The following is a 19,444-nucleotide window of genomic DNA, read 5'->3' as shown; positions in this document are numbered from 1 at the left end:
GTTGTGGGTTCGATTCCGACCTTGGTAAAAAATTTGTATGGTGATCACTGCTTGCACTATTTGCTAATTCTGCAACAGCGTTCAGTTGCTATCAGCAGTCACACCATTTCCATTCTTGGAAATGCTTTTTCTAGTTTAAAATATTTTTTAAATGCAGCCAGGGAGCTCTCTGCTCTCATTCAGCCCAATGCATTTTTTTCACAGCAGCAGGAGAAGGATCTCAACTTTGTAACTTCTCAACAACTCTGTCTGTAGTCCAGTTGGTAAGGTGGCCGCTTGCCAACCCCAAGGTCACTAGTTCGAATCCAGGCTGAGCAATCTTGTTATGTGATGTTGAATTCTGCTCCCCTCCCCCACCCTCAATTGGTTACAGGTGTTCGTTAAGAGACGCATTAATTGCTTCTGCCACCGTTTGCAGCACATCATCACATTACAATGGCAACATGCTTATGTCTGTGCTCTCTGTGGCTCATTTATGATGCTTTTTTAAGCATCATTGAAAAATCTCACATTCATCAAAGTCTCAACCTCTACTTCATCGGAAGTGTTGGAATGGCCTAGAAGATAAGGTTCCTGCCATCCAACCACGAGGTCACAGGTTCAAATCCCTCCTGAGCAGTCTTGTTAGTGTGTCAGCCACTTTGAACTTTAACCAATACCACTTGGTCTGGTCAGTGGTCACATGATCAAACTTGATAATGCAAATGCGCCCCCACCTATTCTCTTTGCCTCTTTCAATCTTGGTTTGTGTTAACATGTTTCTTGTTTATACCACTGCACTAAGATTGATTTGCACTGGAACTACAGCTTTAGGCTCGTTAACTTCAGAGTGAGGCAGAGTGCAGCTCATCAACAGACAACAGTCTTTGAAACTGTGTGTACACTGTGGCCTAGAGGCACAATGAAAGTCTACTGACCATGAGGTTGTGGGTTCGATTCCTACCTCGGTCAAACATTTGTATGGTGATCAGTCACTGCTTGCACTATTTGCTAATTCTGCAACAGCATTCAGCTGCTTTCAGCATTCACACCATTTCCATTCTTGGAAATGCTTTTTCTAGTTATTTATTAATGTTTGCTTCCCTTTGCTTTTCCATTCATCTCTTGAGGTTTTCCCTCTAATAAGGTACCAATCTATCTCTGTATATAAAGTATACATATTATATTCTAAATGCACTATGTGTTTTGGTATGCATGGCCTCAGAGTTGCCAGGATATGACGAGACCTCCAGCCGTGTCTGTTTTGGACAGTGGAGAACACTGCCCTGTGTGGACGCTCACAGAAGTGTATCTCTTTCAGATCAACACACGATGATTGTGAGTCAGCTAGTGTTGTAGCTGTTTCTTCTGACAGAAGAGATGTTTTTCTGGTTTTGCCTTAAACACAACACAACATGCCATAAAGTCAAAGTCAGCTTTATTGTCAGTTCTACAATATTTACAGGACATACAGAGGATCGAAATTACGTTTCTCTCAGACCCTCGTTTCAGACAATAAACATTGAAAACAGTCTACAAATCTAAAATATAAATATAGAATATATATACAGCTCTGGAAAAAATTAAGAGACCACTCCCAAAATGATCAGTTTCTCTGGTTTTACTATTTATAGGTATGTGTTTGAGTAAAAGTAAAGTAAAAACATTCTGTTTTATTCTATCAACTACCGACAACATTTCTCCCAAAATTGAAATAAAAAATATTGTCATTTAGAGCTTTTATTGGCTGAAAATGACAACTGGTCAAAATAACAAAAAATATCAAGTCTTTTCAGACCTTGAATAATAATAATAATAATAATAATGCAAAGAAAACATGTTCATATATACTCCTAAACAACACAGTAAGAACATTTTAACTCAGGAAGAGTTTATAAATCAGTTTTTGTGAGATAATGTCAATGTTTAATCCCAGCAGTGGTTTTTATAATCTTCCTGTAACATCGGATGTATCGTGTGTGTGTGTGTGTGTGTGTGTGTGTGTGTGTGTGTGTGTGTGTGTGTGTGTGTGTGTGTGTGTGTGTGTGTGTGTGTGTGTGTGTGTGTGTGTGTGTGTGTGTGTGTGTGTGTGTGTGTGTGTGTGTGTGTGTGTGTGTGTGTGTGTGTGTGTGTGTGTGTGTGTGTGTGTGTGTGTGTGTGTGTGTGTGTATATATAACTAAACTAGAAAGAAAAAGAAAATATATATTAAAAAAGTAGAAGGCACAATCGTAGCGATACAAGTGCAAATGAATAACAGTAGTTCAGCGAGGTGTCCTGAAGCAAAAGCCACAGGTTCCAGGTTAATATCTGTATGAATGTGTCTCTGTCTGTCCCTGTGCAGATCCCAGTGGCCTCCCAGCGTGTGACCAGTGCCTTCCCCACTACACCGGCCCCCAGTGCGACAGGTGCAGCGGCGGCTTCTACAAAACCTCCGGGGCCTGTGTTCCATGTGACTGCAGCGGGAACGCAGACCCTCAGGGCCCCACCCAGCTTTGTCACCCCGACACCGGCCACTGCCTTCGCTGCATCAACAACACCACCGGTCCCCAGTGCCAGCTCTGTGCTCCTGGATTCACAGGGGACGCCCGGGCACATAACTGCACCCGTCCATGTAAGACTGAATCCACAATGTTCGCGTTTGTTTTCATGAACGGCTCAGACTGTAAGGCACTAGTTATGACAACAGCCAAGCCAACACAAAGTAAAAGCAACAAACCTTTTGCCAGCAAATACTTTGACCTGTCACAGCAGGAAACACGGTGGAGTCAATAACATTTACACTGGCTCTCTTCCAGTAAGGTTTCCTCCTTAGCTGTGAAATAAAGCCAGTATAAACAGTGAGACTGGTACATTATATCACCGCTTGCAGTGTAATTAGTGTATTTATTGCAAGATCTGCTATTTGTTATTACATTACAATAAGATAATACATTTATCGCTGGAAAACTATTCAACATCATGCATAAAACAAAGTCCACAGCATGTACACACAATGTGATATCTAAAGTTTCATCTTCATGCACCACCATGTGTTCATTACAGAGGGAGAGTTGTGTTGGATGTGGTTGATAGATTATTGAGACTGGAGCTAATGATGCTGAGTTGTAGTTTGACACCGGCGCTCACCCTGGATAACCGACATCACATGCAAACTGTGATGTCGGTTATCAAGTTTCATTTGGCAGATCAAATTATAGCAAATCACATCATATCAAATGACCAGACCTCATTATAATCACCTGTGATCCTAACGAGGACGGCTGCCGACAGCAGGTCAGTGGAAACGATACTGCCGAGACCGAACCTGGTCATTTGATATGATATAATGTGATTTGCTATAATTTGATCTTCCAAATGAAACTTGAGGTGTTGATCAGACTATTGTTGCACAGTGGATATTAACATGGAGATGCTACTTGCTGGTTGTTGGTCTCACTGGATGTTATGCAATAGTGAGAGTAATTGGTAGTGTTATAAGTCATATATAAATCTATGTTTATGATTTATTAAAGCAGAAGTAAGTGATATATTTGTGTTAATATAAGTCTTAAATAGTTATATCTTCCGACAGCAATCACTTACATAGAGTGTTTGGACCGAAACACGGGTCTGTCAGTCCCTCTGCTCTGCTCTGAGTCGAGGAGAAAACATTTATCGTATCCTACAGTTTTTATCCAATGAGGAGAGAGAACGGCATGCAGGGCTGTGTGTGCAGCCAAGGGACGCCGTGCATGTGGCGACGTAGGGACGAGGACTGTTATGGTGCGTTCAAGGAAACTCGTTTTTTTCCGACCTGTGAAGTCGCACCAGTTCGATCTGGTACATAGACTGTACAAAAAGACGTACTGGTACGATTTCACGGGTCGGAAGTTACGAGTGGCCGTTATAGTGACTTTCACCGGTAAAACAGGTCGGAAAAACAGGAGTGGGTTGCCTGGAACGCTACAAAGTCGTAAGTTGTGACTTGGAGCTGTAATTTATGATTTCAAAAGCCTGCCTGGAACGCAGCATTAGCGAAAACGACCGGATCACTCACTTCTGCTTTAAGTGTTAACTGAATTAATAAGCTAATTTTAGACTAACTATAAATCCTTCACAAGGGTATTGCAACATTGGTACCATGATAATAATAATAATCTTTATTTGGATGCCAATTTTCATACAATAAATGTAAATTAAGATATTACCTGCATTTATTGTTTGACATAAACAGGCATAAAATAAAAACATGTTAAAAACATTTATGTATAACCAGATCAATCATAATAAAATGAAAACATAGACAAAAAGAGCAATCGACAGTCACTGGAAGTTATCACATAAAAGCCTGAAACAGAGAAATGCAGCAGGTGTTTTCACAGTTACATGTAGTTACGTCTGTTCGCCACTAGGTGTCGCAGCTTACTTTGATTTTACATCCACAACATTGAGTCCAGTAGAGCGCTGAAAGTCTTTACTCATGATTACACACCTTTTTCTCTCCTCAGCACCACGACTCATCCCCCCGCCAGCAGGCGCGACCACAACAGAGGCCCCCTCGTCGACCACGTCCTCGCCCTCGCCCTCCACCACCACCAGCACCACCTCGAGCTCCCCCACAGCGAGAGGAGTCCCCGCCGCCACGTCCAGCGGCAACATGAGCACCACGCTGACCACGGCGGCCACCACGCAGGCCCTGCTCACCAGCCTGAGCAGCCCCACCGACAACACCACGGCGGCCCTGACGGAGGTCTCCTGGACGCAGTTCAACATCATCATCCTGGCCGTCATCATCCTGGTGGTGCTGCTGCTGCTGGGCTTTGTCGGAGGCGTGTACACCTATCGGGAGTACCAGAACCGCAAGCTCAACGCCCCGTTCTGGACCATAGAGCTGAAAGAGGACAACATCAGCTTCAGCAGCTACCACGACAGCATCCCCAACGCTGACGTGTCGGGCCTGCTGGAGGACGAGGCCAACGAGGTGGCGCCCAACGGCCAGCTGGCGCTCACCACGCAGGGCAACTGCTACAAGGCCTAACACGCCCCGTCCATCCCCAGGCTGGACACCTAGATTTACAGATGACACAAAAGCTGCTGGAAAGTACCAAATCCAAAGCTCCTTCATGTATGACTGCTTGTTGTTATCCTGCTCGGCTACGACACTTCACAACACTCTGCAAACGGACGGCGCTGATCAAAGACGTGAAAGAGTTTCCACTTGAAACGTTTTTTCTCTTTTTTTTTCTTTCCCTTTTTGATATGATTTTGTGTGGAATCAGTGAAAAAGGATCCAAAGAGAGAAAAAAAAAGGTGTTTGTTTGAGTTGTGCCGGCACTGGGCACTGTTATGCAGATTAGTTGGGTGATTGGCATCGCATGAGACGGGTGCAGAGCGTCCACCTGTGTGCTGAAACAGTGATCCTGACACCAGTTAGAGATCCTGCAGGAGCCTAGCATTTCAGATATTTTTAAAAATGGACTTTTGACTGTTTAAGTTATAATTGGATCACCAGGAGCAGTGATCCGAAACTAAGACAATGATTGTTATTTAATGAATTTTTATTCAGTTCTTATTTATTTGGTTGACGTTTCATTCTTGGGAGGAATGCTGCACATGTATGATGTGTTTATTCATGGTGTTTTTATCTTAATGTGCTGTCGAATGGTAATTTGAATTGGCCGATATGTTCTCATGTATAGTTTACGTGTTTTGGAGAGAGAGTCGTCAAGGGGAAGATAAAGGCTGCTGGCACAGGAATTTTAACAACCTCACCTTTTGTTCATAGCTTCCTTTCTGTTCAAGCGTGCCAGCTCACCTGAAGTCGAAAGAGGAGTGTTCCTTTTAAAGATACAACCACCATTTATAAACTCTTACATTTGGCACTACTGCAGGGTTTGTGTAAACCGCCATAATCTGCTCATAATCTAATCTGCTCTTTGCTGCCTACCTCAGCAAAAATTGAATAAACCATTACCAACAATGTTTCACATGTAGAGGCCGAGTTCAGGGCTGTTTGATAAATGAACATGAACAGTTTTCTAGCCTTGAAACTGTTGTTGTGGGTTTAAAAAACTTTGGTGGCCCCCGAGAATTCAACACACTGCTATGAAAGAACAACATGCAAACAGACAAAACGCAAACAAATTCACAATACAACTCATTAGCTGTAAATACTCATAACAAAACAAAGTGTTTCCAGGGAACACCTACAGTAAAAGCGACGTGCTCAGTGGAATGCACCTGCATGGGGGTATTGTTATGTAATACATGTATTACAATACATCCGTGTGCACTCGTTCAATCATTTTTATCTTCAGAAGCTCTTCAAAGTAATGAAGAACATGGGTTCTGTTGTTCAGCAGTGCAGCTGGTGCAGCTGTCTGTGTTTGTGTTGTGAGTATTTGCAGCATGTGTTGTCAAATTGACTGACTGATTCCAAATTAGTTTAGTCTATATGCACATGTTGAGCTTCCTGAGCAACAGCAGAAAACAGCCTGTGCATTGTAAAAACTAAAAAAATTATAGCTGCTGCGCAGCAATGGGTCGGGTCCGGGCTACTTTTGGGCATATTTAGGCAATTCTGAGCAACAAACAGGAGAATAGGAAGACAGGACAGTTGACCTTAAAATGTTCAATTTGCATCAGTTGAGGATTGAACCCACAACCTCTGGAACCAAAGACCGTTGTCTACCACACTGAGCTAATTGACAAGTGGCAGTGTAACAGTGGCTTCACAAGTTGAGTAAACCATTCACTGTCGCACAGGCAGATTTGAAACCACAGTAAAAAGAAAAATCAGTTTTTGAGGTAAAATAATGATATGTATTTGTAAAACATCTACTGTGACTCTAAGATGTTAGGAGCCTTCGCACATGGTCCAGTCCAAGCTATTTGGATTTTTAAATTTAGAGACTTGCTGTGATGCCACCATTAGGACAATTGTCTTGTATTTCGTGTTGAGGACAACTGACATCTTGATCTGTCATCATCATCATCATCATCACCCTTGCTGGGTCTCGAACTCACAACCTCTGACACCAAGAACCAGCTCCTAACTCGCTGAGCTAATTAGCTGGTAGTGAGACCTGCTGTGTAGCTTCATTTATCCACTCAAGTGAGTCAGTGCCCGGGCAGCTGTTGTGAACGCAGATTTCAAAAATGGTCAGAAAATCAGAAATTCTGTTATCTAAACAAAAATCTGTTAATACATAAATTGCATCTAGACAGCAAAACAGCTTGAGGACATGTGACATTTTGATCTGTCATCATCATCATCACCCTTGCTGGGTCTCGAACTCACAACCTCTGACACCAAGAACCAGCTCCAAACTCGCTGAGCTAATTGGCTGGTAGTGAGACCTGCTGTGTAGCTTCATTTATCCACTCAGGTGAGCCAGTGCCCGGGCAGCTGTTGTGATGAAATGGTCAAAAGTCAGAAATTCAGTCATCTAAACAAAAATCTGATAATACATAAATTGCATCTTGACAGCATGGAAATGTTGGTGATTTGTTTTTAATAATAAGTGTTTTGCTTCATAAGAGAAAATCTGATGTTCAAAAATTCCACACTCACATTGACTGCAGTTGTCCCCATGAGAGCAGAATTCAAAATGTTCTCAAAAATTCAGTTTTTGAGATAAAATTCTGATATTTGCCAAACTTCATCAACCATGACTCCAGAATATTGTCATTTTTTTTCAGGAAGTTTGAAAATGTATTTAGCAAGAATTTGATGGTATATGTTTACAGTACTGTTTACAGTCAAATGTTTTCATGCACTGCAGGCTCAATTTTTGCTTAATCAAAAATCCGAGAAACAAGTTTTGTGGAGGACAGTCTGGAGATGCTCTGTAGCAAGTTTGGTGACAATTGAGCAAAAATTGTGGGAGGAGATACATTTTAAAAGTTTTACAGTTATTGAAAAAAACAGAGTGATGGACTTTATAATTTGTAATAAGTTTAAGTGGACAAAAGTTTCAGCAGTATTGAGGCTACATTGTGGTGAAGTTTCAACACTGTAGCATCTACCGTTGGTTTGGTAGGAATTTTTAAAGTTTTTAAATTTAAACGCTTATTGTGCCCCCCCTAGGAGGGGGGGGCACATGTCCTTGGAGTTGAGTGAATCTGGCATGGGACTGAACCTTTGTGCAAAGTTTGGTGAGTTTTCGCCCATGGGAAGTATGACTTCCTTGGAAGAAGAAAGAAAGAAAGAAGAAGAAGAAGAAGAATTCCTAGGAATACAATAGTGTCCTGTCAGCTGCGCTGCCCGGACCCTAACTATAAAAAAAAAGGGGGTCCACCTTCCAGTTATTATCATGTACAGTCGAGTTGCATCAGATCCAACAGTGATTTGCTGTAAAATCAATGCACTTCAAAGCTTCAAACCGATCCTGGACATGGATCCTGTGTTCTCTGTGTTGTTTGGGTTACCATTGGTTGGGTGCGCTTCTTTTTACCACAGTGAATGAGTAAAGCTAATTATGGAACTAACTCCTCAGGTACTGGCTCTTTCCCTAATGTGATCACTGTAAATATGATTACTGTACAGATGAATGTGAATAGTAGCACTATTAATGTACAGGTAGGATACTGTGTGTACACTGTCACTCAAAAAGCTCCCAAACTTTTCACTCTGGAGGGTGGTGTCCCTGTCAGCCCACGGCTTTTTGTATTTTTATTTCTTTATTATCAGTGGACTCTGCCATATTCGCAACTGCAGGACTAAGAAACATCACCCAGAACTTAGAACAAAGAACGAAATGATGTAAATAATACCCTGACGTTGGAGCTCAACTCTCAAATAAAAAATGGGATTAACTGTTGTCTTTGTGTTTTTCACGTATCTTCAGGCTCACATGTTAAAGATCCCCTCCAGATAAAGATGTTCTGATTAATGTCTTTGTTTTGACAAAAAAATTAAGCAACATATGCAGAGCCCTGGTTCGACCCCCCTGGTGGCAGGTGGCTCTTTGCTACATGTCATTTCCCCCTCTCTCTGTCTCCCCATTTCCTGTCTCTCTCAACTTCAGACTTCAGGCGACTTTATTCCCATCCCATCCCAGAGGGGCAATTCAGTTTAGCAGAGTACTCAATTTTTGTTAAAAGACAATGGAATAAAAAAAAAGAAGAAAATAGGCAGATAAACAAATCCATGTTGGGCAAGAGACAATCAGTCTGTCCCAACCAGAGCCTTGGGCAAACAAAGCACAATGCTGGACTAAAACAACCACCCACACCTCTTAGTGGTCATCACCAAGCTCAACCAAACCCACAGGACATCTCGTTACAACCCACGAAGCACCGAGCTGAATCATTAAGGAATTTTAACAACCTAAGAGTTCAACACATGAGGTGTGGCAGTTTGTCAAGGAGGTTCTCAGTCATCCAGGTCATCTTATTCTTGTGGAGTTTTAGTAAAAAAAAGCAACAGAACTTCTTCTCTTCCTTGAAGACGTTTCACCCCTCATCCAAGAGGCTTCTTCAGTTCTGAGACTAATGCAAGAAACCCAGGTATTTAAACCCAGAGTCACATGACCACACCCCTGAGACTTGAAACTCAGTAATGTTGTGTATGCAGTCCAATGCAGCGAGGAGTGCCCTTATGGCCTCTACATAGGGGAAACCAAACAGCCCCTCCACCGACGCATGGCACAACACAGAAGAGCCACCTCATCGGGACAGGACTCAGCTGTACATCTGCATCTGAAGGATAAAGGTCACTCTTTCGAGGACTCCAATGTCCTTGTTTTGGACAGGGAAGATGGTTTGAGAGAGGAGTGAAAGAAGCCATCTATGTCCACTTAGAGAAACCCCATACACACCTGGAGACATGTGACCCCTAGTCACATGACCACCACAAGAATTATACAGCTGGAAACGGTACATTTCCAGTAAAGTGTGATGCATAAGCATCACGCTGAACTATGACTGGCCTCCTCGCTGGTTGCAATGTCACGAAATCTTGCTTGCGCATACACCACAGAGACAAGCCGAGAACAAGATGTGAACAGCCTCTGTGACGTCAGCAACAGATTTTCTGACGAGCAGCCCAGCCAGTGGAGTTGCTCCTCTGGTGCCATTGACAACTTAGTCTCTGGCTCCAGGCCTGACCAGAGGTGTGAATCATGTGCGGAGACAAGAAGCCAGAAAAGACAGGGTCACCACAAACAACATCAATTCATAACTTTCATGACAAAAAATTATAATTTAGATATCAAGAATACGCTCTCAAAAATATATAAAATACTAGGAGACAGTGAAGAAACACAAGACTCAATTAGGACATAGTGGAATCTGGAGCTTGGGGTACAAATAGAAGACGACGATTGGAAAAATGCCTATAGTAGCCTACAATACACAAAACAACAAATTCTGGATATTGGTGGAAATTCTCATAGAAGGTATACACACACTTTTTCATTACTCCAGAAATACAGTCTAAATTCACAACATCCATCACCCCAGACTGCTGGAGAAATTGTGGGGAGCACCATGCAAACCACTCACACATTTTCTATTTCTGCCCATCACTAAAACCATTCTGGAAAAAAATATAGAATCTATTTTTTCGATTTTCCAAAACATTGGAACTGCAATGCATTCTTTTAAGAATAACACCAGCTGAACTTACAACAGAAAAAGACAAATACTTATACAGAATAGCAACTCTGAAGCAAATAACAAGAAATTGGCAAAAATCCATTTCCCCTTCTGGAAATTAACTGTAAATAATATTTTGGAAATGGAAAGAATTACATATAGAATCAGAAATCGAGAACCAGAATGTCTGAAAAGATGGAATAAGTGGATTGATTATATAAATAAATAAAACTGAAGAGTCCAGCCCTGAAGAAATGTTTACTAGATCTCCGAAGAGAATAATTTTGTGTATGTAATATATTTTTTTGTTCTATCTTATGCTTTTCTTTTTTTTAGAGTTCAAAACACGGGGTGTGGCAGTTTGTCAGGCCAGCAGAGTGTTGTATGTGCATTAAATGGATTGTTGTACATAAATATATAAAGCAGTTTTTATTTGGACCCAACCAACTCACGTATCCCTCCGCCAAGGGTTAGCGCCCGCCGATCAGTAGTTGGTTAGGTCCAAATAAAAACTGCGTTTTTCCTGCACTTTGAAGGGCTGGAAAAAATTATATTATAGCGAACAATGGAACTGTGTTTTTTTTTTCAGGTAAAACCTCTTTTAGGCCGCGAAAATAGGCCATTTCTTTGGGTCTGTTCACAACACTGTATGTTGTAAATCTCTAGGCAGGGCTATGGGCTGGCGTTGCTAACGGGAGGAGTGCAGAGAGTCTTCTACTGCAATTAAAGTACTTAAGGACTATTTGTAGATCATACAACCCCACTTTTAAAAAAAATGCTACTATCCCTTTAACGTATTTCAAACAGAAACATAAGATTGCTTTTAAACTTTATAAAATGTTAAACAGCCCAACAGGAAACAATTGGAATATGCTCAAAGAAATTGGGAAACTGATCTGGGCAGATTAGGAATTGAAAAATGGAGTCAAATTTGGAAATAATTACACAAAGTATCAAAATCAGTTAAGAACAAAATGATTGTGACTCGGGATCTTGGTCCAAATATCACAAACAAATTATAATAACCAGATGTATGATGGCCCTCAAGACGATTTCTTTGGACTGCCTCTAATCTTCTGGAAAAGTGGTTGCAATGTCACGAAATCTTGCTTGTGCATACACCACAGACTGTCAAGAACAAAATGTGAACAGCCTGCGTGACGTCAGCAACAGGTTTTCTGAGGAGCAGCCCAGCCAGTGGAGTTGCTCTTCTGGTGCCATTGACAACTAGTCTCTGGCTCCAGGCCTGACCAGAGGTGTGAATCATGTGTGGAGACAAGAAGCCAATCATACCTTGAAAACCTCAGATGACACACACACACACACACACACACACACACACACACACACACACACACACACACACACACACACACACACACACACACACACACACACACACAAATTAATAATTAAAATCAATATGGCGCAACTGATTATTTTGATTTTGTTTTGACAACTGACTTAATTTTCCAGCCCTGGAGGTTAATGCTTCACTTTCCAACAGTGGTAAAGATAAACCGCAGTAGGCAATAGACATTTAAAGGTGAAGATGTTAATTATTCTGCCTCAGCTCATATGAACAACTTAGTCTGTGCACTGCAGGTACAAGGTTTGCATTTGCAGCTGCAGACAGACTCGTCATTACCACCTCATTTCATGCTAAGTGACCATGTGTCATGATGATATGGCTACTTGCAGAACAAAACATCTGCTTGTTTCACTGTTTTGTTTTGTTTTTTAATAGGGATTTCCCAATCTCTTGTGAATGAATGTGAAAATGATAAGGCAGCATGATGAATGACAATGTATTGTTACCTCTTTAAAATGCAAATTGGTTTATACAGAGACATTAAATGACACATTTTCAAAACAAATAGTGTAAGTGATAGACATTCGAGGTTAGTTTGATAGAAGCTTATCGTTTCTGAAGGGATAATAGTGTTATTTTATTTCCAGTGTGATTATATTACAAACAAATAGCCTATCTCTGTGTGAGTTTCACTTCACAGTCTCAATGTGTTTTTTGCCTATGTCATGCTTATCAGATCATTCAAATGGTGGTGAAAGCCTGATGGAGAGGGTTTGTGTGTTCTTAGATGAAAATCACAATGCTATGTGATATATCTTAGACATTGGAGGTTAGTTTGATAGAAGCTTCTCGTTTCTGAAGGGATAATGGTGTTATTTTATTTTCAGTGTGATTATATTACAAATAAATAGCCTAACTCTGTGTGAGTTTCACTTCACAATCTCAATGTGTTTTTTTTTATCTGTCATGAGAGTGATTGCACTTTCTCTGGTGGTGAAAGCCTGATGGAGAGGGTTTAGTTCATAGATGAAAATCATAATGCTGTGTGATTAAATACTAGCCTATCTATATTTTGTTTTTTGTTCTATTTTTAATCTCAATAGGCTATTGCATAATGATCTTGACAAATATCAATGTTAAATTGTCATTGGGGTTTCTTTTTTCAAGTTTGCAGGTAATGTCAGTTTCAGGAAGTGTATCAGGTTGACAGTTTGATGTCATAGCCTATTAGGCGGATTACACTCCTTACAACGCGCGTTGTGTTTGTGTCTGCGTTGGAGGCTGTAGGCCTACGCCCCCTCTGACATGGGCTGTCACTGCCAGTAAAGTCAGCACTTGCTGTGATTTTAAAAACGGATTCTTCGACTCCAAGTGTGCAGAGCGCCGAGAGGCACATTGTTCCTGCTGATTAGACGTTTTGCAGTCTTTGGACCCACTGCCACTACAGAAAGCGGAAATTGGCATTTGACGTCCTCGAAACTCGGTGAAAAACTTTGTTAAATCGTGACTTGGGCTTTTTTTTTTGTTTCCCAACGTGGGCGACACCGCGTTGATAAATGGGGACGGTGATCCTCGGGTGAAGAAAAACCAGCAGCATGGATGAATACGACTGCTCCATGGACGAGGCAAGACTCTATCTGCAAAATAAGAGAGAGAAGCGATTACAGCGGATGGTTCACATTTTAATCGTGGTGGTCCTGATACAGTTTTTCACAGGTGTGATTTTACTGGTCGCACTGGGATTACGCGGCAAAGAAGCACAGCACAACCATGTAAGATTTATTATTTATATATCATTATTATCTTCATTATTATTATTATTTGCCTTTCATTTACAGGGCAGTATAGACAGACAATGGCCGCGTTTCCCAGATTTGTTAAGAAGCTCTTAGCGCTAAGATCTTCTTTGGAGCGCTCTTAAGAACGCTGTGAAAGAAGAACGTGTTTCCCAGAGTCGCTCTTAGCTTAAGAAGATCTTTCACTAAGAAGGAAATGTAAGATCGAGCTGACCCACTCTTTCGAGTCTTCTTAGCGACTTTTTAGCACTTTTTCAAGGCAAATCAATATCACACTAAGCAATATTTAAACAGTGCACATCGTATGTTTAAAACATATTAAATATGTGCCGAAATAAAAAATAGAGATAAAAAATAAAATAAGAACAATAAATAACCTAAATATGAGTGTGCTCTGCACATCATGCACACAAATAAAATTAATCATCATGACTATCATTTATCATAATTTTTACGCACACATCCACGTCCCATATCTGCATGAACATCAAAAACACAGCCGTTCTTTAATCAACCCCTAGTGTCGCTGTTGCATCGTGTTTTTATGCAGTGGGCAGCTTCTTGGTGTGGTGGGGGCATCGCAAGCAAGGGTCAGTGTCACGGAGTGTGGCAGCCGTGACACTGACCCTCCTGTGCCATTTTATACTGGCACTAAAAAGACTGTCACGCATTAACACTCCACTGCCTCAATATATATGTAGCCTATATACATATGTATAGCATTGATCATTCAGTGATGATGAGAAAAGAAAAACGTGTTGACCACCAAAATAATTTTCTATTGGGTGGATTTGAACCCAGACCACAGCAATGCTTCAACTTGCAGTGGGGATACTCTATGAAGTGAGCTATTTGCTACCTTGTGTTTTCATCCTTTCCAGAGTTGTCTGGCTGTAAACCAGCCAGCCCCTGCGCACATTTTTATTTTTATTTTCACACACATCAATCACATGGTCACGCAGCCGTCTGGCCGCATCTTTACGCGGCTGTGCCGTGTCACCTACGGCCAGTCCGTCGCTGCCCGTGACCAACGCGGCAACAACAGCGGAGAAGTTTCTAATCAGGCCCGCGGACACCGGGACCTGTGTTAACCCCATGTTTGACAAGTGGAAATCCCGTTTTCGGTTTATTCATCGCCCGTCGGTGCAGCTGCGCTTGTCACTGTGTGTGATTTATGCGCGTAATAGGTGGCGTGTGATATAATAATCGATTTGCCTGGCATCGATTGATTCAGTTTCAGTACTGTGGTGGTGGACAGCTCCCGTTAAGAGCTTCTTAAGAAGCTTCTTTGGCGTGATCTTAAGAAGGCAGTTAAGAACGCATCTGGGAAACACCCGTATCTTAGCGCTCCTTCTTAGCCGAACCCTTCTTAAGAGCCTTCTTAAGTCCTTAAGAAAGATCGAATCTGGGAAACGCGGCCAATGGGGGTAGAGAGAGCGGGGAATGACATGCCTATGGGCACACCTTCTACCGGGTGCAGCAAGGGCTGGGGCACCTGCTCAACCCAGTAAACTTAACAGCGCTCCCAGAACTGAAAGTGCCTCAAAATGTTGGCCTAATGTCTAGATATAAGATTTTAAGTTTACAAAGAAATAGGTTCCACGTTCATTTCCGGTTGCATTGTTTGCTTAAATTAGCGCCTAGACATTTGGATCAATTGGTTCATGGAGCGTTTTTATTTTTATTTTTTCGCCGCGTTCTTAAAATCTAGGCCTACATGTGTTACAAAAATGCACTTAAAAAAATAATAATAATATGAGTCCCTAGCACAAAAAAAGCTCTGATTTCCATCATGGATGTATTATGATTCCCATCCACAAAAGAAGTTTGTTGTTATAGCTACAACTTTTTCATCAAAAGGATACATTTTTCAAAAGTAATGCATCAACAATGTCTTTTTATAGTATAATTATATATTATTATTATTATTATTATTATTATTATTATTATTATTATTATTATTATTATTATTATTATTATTATTATAAGGTGGGACAGAACGACGCCATCTTGATTTTTCAGTTGTGTCGTTGCTTAGTAACCATGTACCATGGTCATGGTCACGTTTTTTCTAATATAACTAATAGCCTACATCCATGCTTTAGTCCCAATGAAAGACAGGATGAGCGCCGCCTGGTGAAATGCTGCCCCTTAGATTCAACAACAAGCCTTTTCTCATAATTGCAAAAAAAAAGTAACTTAATTATGCAACTAAAAAAAATGAAAAAAGGTAAGCCAAAGCTAGCATGTAAGGCTGCACGATTAGTAAGAAATGGTTTACAGTTCCGGTATATTGTGGTTGTTTGTTTAGGTCAAAATAGTCTGGGGCCGTTGACTGGCTGTTTTGGTAAGCAACCGGAACCAGGGCGAAAGAGACAGGCCTTTACGTCAAAGTAAAAGCACCAAGTTAAAGCAGAAGTAAGTGATATATTTGTGTTAATATAAGTCTTAAATAGTTCTATCTTCCGACAGCAATCACTTACATAGAGTGTTTGGACCGAAACACGGGTCTGTCAGTCACTCTCTGCTCTGAGCCGAGGAGAAAACATTTATCGTATCCTACAGTTTTTATCCAATGAGGAGAGAGAATGGCATGCAGGGCTGTGTGTGCAGCCAAGGAACGCCGTGAATGTGGCGACGTAGGGACGAGGACTGTTATGGTGCGTTCAAGGAAACTCGTATTTTTCCGACCGTGAAGTCGTACCAGTTCGATCTGGTACGAGTTCACCGGTCGGAAGTTACGAGTGGCCGTTATAGTGACTTTCACCGGTAAAACAGGTCGGAAAAACACGAGTGGGTTGCCTGGAACGCTACAAAGTCGTAAGTTGTGACTTGAAGCTGTAATTTACGATTTCAAAAGCCTGCCTGGAACGCAGCATTAGCGAAAACGACCAGACCACTCACTTCTGCTTTAATAAAATGAGGTGAAACTTTTTAATTTAAGGAATATAATTTACAATGAAATCCCTGAGCCATTAAGTTAACCTTTTGCTTTTACTGCATTACAAGTTATTGTCTATTTAGTTTTATGTTGGTGAACACTTTTACTTTGGTGAATTTGGTGATTTCCGGATCCGCCAGAAGACCGGAACCAGAATGCGGACAAATTTCGGAGTTAACAGAAGCAGGCTGTTCTCCTCTCTGAAGAGGCAAGGCATCTCGTCTCATTTCGAGACTAATGTTATTTTGTACATTGTCCCTGATACAAATAAACTTATTAAACTAAACTAAACTAAAGAGCCTGGTGGCCTGAGGCTAAGGTCAAAACCAAAACAGCCTACTAAACTATAAATACAGTTTAAATTTGCACTCTTTTTTCATCCACCAGCTTAAAATATCTGATCAACCCAGTACACAATTATATCAGTTTAATGACACACTCAGTTTTCATTTCAAGACAGTTCAATGATTATTATAGTCTAAGTTGTTTTTCCATTACGAGTGTTGCTGGAGCTCCTTTGACTGCTCTCCACTTTGTTTTCACTCTCCATGCACCTTGTGGATTGGTGAAGTTGCGCCAGAGACCACTCTCTACTTCCAAGTTCAATGATTATAACAGATATAACAGATCAAAGGGATATTTCAACATTTTGGCAAATTCGCCCCTTTGCTATAATCCCTAGGGGTAGGGTCATTAGGCTACTTTTAATTGTCGGTGCAAGCTGTTTTGAGATTGTGGGGGAAGACGTGAGCTCTGCACAGCATGTGGGATTTCTGGGCTTTCCCTTATCAAACTCATCAAATAAACAATCCAACAACTCAAACGCTATCGTGGACAAGTTGTGACCTGCACATTCAACACGCTATGAAATAATAATTGAACATTTCGAGAACTACATTCTCGACACAGCTGCTCGGCAGAGTGACCTCAAAAGGGAAAGTAGTTTCAAGTATTTACTTAGTGTGTCGTAATGTTACATAGCCCAATTATACGTTATTATTTCATAGCGTGGCGAATGTGCAGGTCACAACTTGTCCATGAGAGTGTTTAGGAGTTGTTGGATTGTTTCGTTTGATGAGGGAAACATAGAAATACCATGAGCCTCCGTTGCATTAGCTGAGCAGCTTGGGTCTCTGCCCAGCCAATCTCAAAACAGCTTGCACCGACAATTAAAGGTAATAAACCTACTCCTGAGACTATTCTGATCTGCATTATCACCTGTCATCCTTAGGTGTGTCTTTACCATAGACTGTAAAAAGAATGGACGTAGCACCCGTGACGTCACCCATTGGTTTGGGGGAGTCTGTTTTGTGCCTCTACTACGGGGGTTTGAACCGCGCCATGTTGGATTCTACTTGCCATATTTGGAGCGGTGCGGCCGTTGGCCGGCCGAGAGCCCGCCCACTGGCCTCGTAGCAGCGGTCTCCAGACCAGTCACTCAACGGTTCTGCTCCCTAATTGGCCAGAATTTTAAACCTAATAACAGTAAAACGGTAGAGTTTAAAAAAAATTCACCCCTGAATGTTTCTGAAATTATTGAAGGCTCTGTATTTTCTCTGTGTTGTTTTAGTTTCTTTGAATTACAAGTGTTCCTAAAACATTGTTTGCTTCCTTTCAGGAAGACAGCCAACCATCAGGTAAATATCTTGTTAACTCATTAGTGAGATTACAGATCATCTTGAATAACTGTGAAATCAATCGTTCTTCAATGTGTAGCCTAAAACACCACTTTTGAAAATTTTCTTGCAGAAATCCGCCCCAGGCAGCAGCAATCTACAGACTTGGAATATCCAAGCATAATGCTAACAGGTAAGGTGCAAAGTTCCCTCAAGCATAAGGTTGTGCTCTTCTCTCCTATCAGACTATTGGGTTGTGTATGTTGCAGTGACTGTAAAGGTGCGTTCACACCGGACCTTTTATTTTTGTCGCTGTCGCTCTGTCGCTCAGCTGCATTCGCTCGTCAATTTGGCACAGACTCGCAGTTTCGCTTTGATGGCGTCATGCCCACTGCCAGTGGCGTGCACAGACTTTTTGAAGGGCAGGGGCGAAAAGGAAAAAAAGGGGCACCTAATAGCGCGTCCTCGCCACTGAAGAGGGCACTTTAGCACGCGTTTTGGCTTCCCTGAAGGCACTTTAACACGTGTTTTAGCTCCCAAGAGGCCACTTTAGCACATGTTTTGGCTCCTAGATGTGGCTCCTAGAGGGCACTTTCAGGGCTGCCAAGTTTCAGAAAATGACAAGAGTGACAAGAGTGAGACTGTAGCGACATGGTGCGAAAAAAATTTGGCCTTTTTAAACGTTGATTTGGCCTGTTTTATAATATCAATACCTTAAGACTAAAAAACATCGATGTGGCCTGTTTTAACACGTGTTTTGGCTCCCAAGAGGGCACTTTAGCACACGTTTTGGCTCCCAAGAGGGCACTTAAGCACGCGTTTCAGCTCCTAGAGGGCACTTTAGCACGCATTGTGGCTCCTAGAGGGCTCTTTAGCACACGTTTTGGCTCCTAGAGGGCACTTTAGCACACGTTTTGGCCCCCATGAGGGCACTTGAGCACATGTTTTAGCTCCTAGAGGGCACTTTAACACACGTTTTGCCCCCCATGAGGACACTTTAGCACGTGTTTTGGCTTCCAAGAGTGCACTTTAACACGCGTTTTGGCTCCCAGGGGGCACTTTAGCACGCGTTTTTCAACAATTGGGCCACAGGGCCTGCCCCCCCCCCCCCCCCCCCCCCCCCCCCCTGTGCACGCCACTGCCCACTGCCATGTGTCTCTGTTTACACCGGCACCACCGGGATTACGGCAGCCAATCATCTCGAGCGACGATTAAACGCTC

The 19,444-nt window shown here is 41.8% G+C and overlaps 1 protein-coding gene and 1 long non-coding RNA gene across 2 annotated transcripts in view; both read left to right on the top strand.

Moving 5' to 3' along the window:
- LOC310991306 (multiple epidermal growth factor-like domains protein 9) overlaps nucleotides 1–6,478 on the top strand; it is a 37,174-nt gene extending 30,696 nt beyond the window's left edge. The window contains exons 5-6 of the mRNA XM_083978959.1: nucleotides 2,322–2,591; nucleotides 4,468–6,478. Of these exons, the coding sequence (XP_083835085.1) occupies nucleotides 2,322–2,591; nucleotides 4,468–4,997 (800 nt within the window). The 3' untranslated portion in view covers nucleotides 4,998–6,478. The remainder of the gene's footprint in view (nucleotides 1–2,321; nucleotides 2,592–4,467) is intronic.
- A 6,720-nt stretch (nucleotides 6,479–13,198) lies between these two features.
- LOC310990856 lies at nucleotides 13,199–18,416 on the top strand. The gene is made up of 3 exons (XR_014595595.1): nucleotides 13,199–13,642; nucleotides 18,226–18,244; nucleotides 18,357–18,416. It is a non-coding gene; the product is annotated as an uncharacterized lncRNA (long non-coding RNA).
- The last annotated feature ends 1,028 nt before the right edge of the window (nucleotides 18,417–19,444 follow it).

This window comes from Trachurus trachurus (assembly GCF_905171665.1).
Source record: "Trachurus trachurus genome assembly, chromosome: 9".
NCBI classification, from domain to species: domain Eukaryota; kingdom Metazoa; phylum Chordata; class Actinopteri; order Carangiformes; family Carangidae; genus Trachurus; species Trachurus trachurus.
Note: the sequence above shows the minus strand (reverse complement) of the source record. Positions and strands in the feature narration are given on the sequence as shown.